The 1,466-nt window shown below is 42.2% G+C and overlaps 1 protein-coding gene across 1 annotated transcript; it reads left to right on the forward strand.

Moving 5' to 3' along the window:
• Window positions 1-113: 113 nt before the first annotated feature.
• Pmar_PMAR001702 (hypothetical protein) lies at window positions 114-607 on the forward strand (the record flags this gene model as incomplete). The annotated part of the gene is made up of 3 exons (XM_002785002.1): window positions 114-155; window positions 370-467; window positions 514-607. 3 exons carry the CDS (start codon window positions 114-116, stop codon window positions 605-607), a joined length of 234 nt encoding a protein of 77 aa, XP_002785048.1.
• Window positions 608-1,466: the final 859 nt, after the last annotated feature.

Here is a 1,466-nt window from a genome sequence, read left to right on the forward strand (position 1 = left end):
CGAGCTCGACGAGCACACCGTCAGAGCTGAAGGAATCGCGAAGAAGGCACAGGAAAGTTATGTACACCGTAACTGCTCTCTCGTTTGGTACAGCAGCACTTGGAACTACGATGATGGCAGCTCTGCAGAACGATGGCGATCGGGATGATGTCAAGGTAAGCTTCTGCGATGTCACATGTATCCATGAAAACTTTTCATGAAGCTATCTTTTCAATGAACTTTTCAAAAGAAAACTCTTCATGAAAAGCACATTGAATAGAAAACTTCATGAAAAGTTCATTGAATAGAAAACTTTATGAAAACTTTCACTGAAAAGCGTTCTTGGTCGGTCGCCTCTGTGGTGCCGTCTGGGACGTTCCCATTCCACAGATTCTCCAATCACCACATGCCCGCTTAGCTGGTATCTTCCTCTCGGCCATGAGTCTCAACTTTGCTCTTTCTCAAGGACTATTCGGAAAGTTCGATAAGTAAGTCCACTAGCAACTACGGTGGATCGCATTTCACTATGCTCAGGTCGAAGCGTGATCTCCATATGTACATTGGATACGCTATAGCCTTTGGAGCACTCGCTCAGTGGATGTCGGGCATACGCCTCCTCTTGGCATGAAATGTCCGTATATTTTCCCTAATGACGATTTCCGACCCGTCACTCGTTGTGTTAGCAGTACGACTATGAGGGTTGATCGCTATAATAACAACAGCAAAGTTTGCTGTTGTTACTATTTGTGTTATTATTATTGTCCATGATACTCTTTAATCATTGTTATTATTTGTGTTCTTCCATCATGTTATCATGCTTCTAACATGGATCATGTTGCTCATGTTGCTCAGCAAACACGATGAAAGAATAACACATCATGAAAAGTCTCACTTGTCCATCATTCTGATCCTGGTATATCTCCTACAAACACCTAGCGACTATTTTCCTCTCCAGTGAAAGTGACATAATTATCACACGTAAGTGCTTTCATTTGAGGTCGTCATCATCCCGGATGTCCATGCCTACTATCACCACTATCTTTCATCAGACCTGTGAATATTTTCGAATGTAACCTAAATCATCATTCGTTCTCAGTACAGCATTGGAGTTTCACAACCTGTTTTACGCGAAGTGGCGTAATACTCTGTGAAAAACGCGATATTCGCGATATGCAGTAGTCGTAAGGTATATTTTTCACTAGTGTTTTCCATATCACGGGTAGAACACTTTTTTGAAAATCATTATTGCTCTCGAGTTCATATCGGTGTGCTGGTTTCGACATGCGTTAGAGAATCACTAAGGCAGCCAGATGATAAGGCCGACTGTGCTATTCTCATCTTCGTATGTCGTTCTGCTATCTCGTTAGCGTTACTTGCACGACGTATTAATCGTTGCTGTATTTCAGTGTTGAAATATATGTTCACTTTCCTCAGCTGAGCCCAGGAGTTTCCTCACTAATCACAGGAGTTAATATACGAACTGGCTT

Source organism: Perkinsus marinus, assembly GCF_000006405.1.
Source record: "Perkinsus marinus ATCC 50983 genomic scaffold scf_1104296934254, whole genome shotgun sequence".
NCBI classification, from domain to species: Eukaryota; Perkinsozoa; order Perkinsida; family Perkinsidae; genus Perkinsus; species Perkinsus marinus.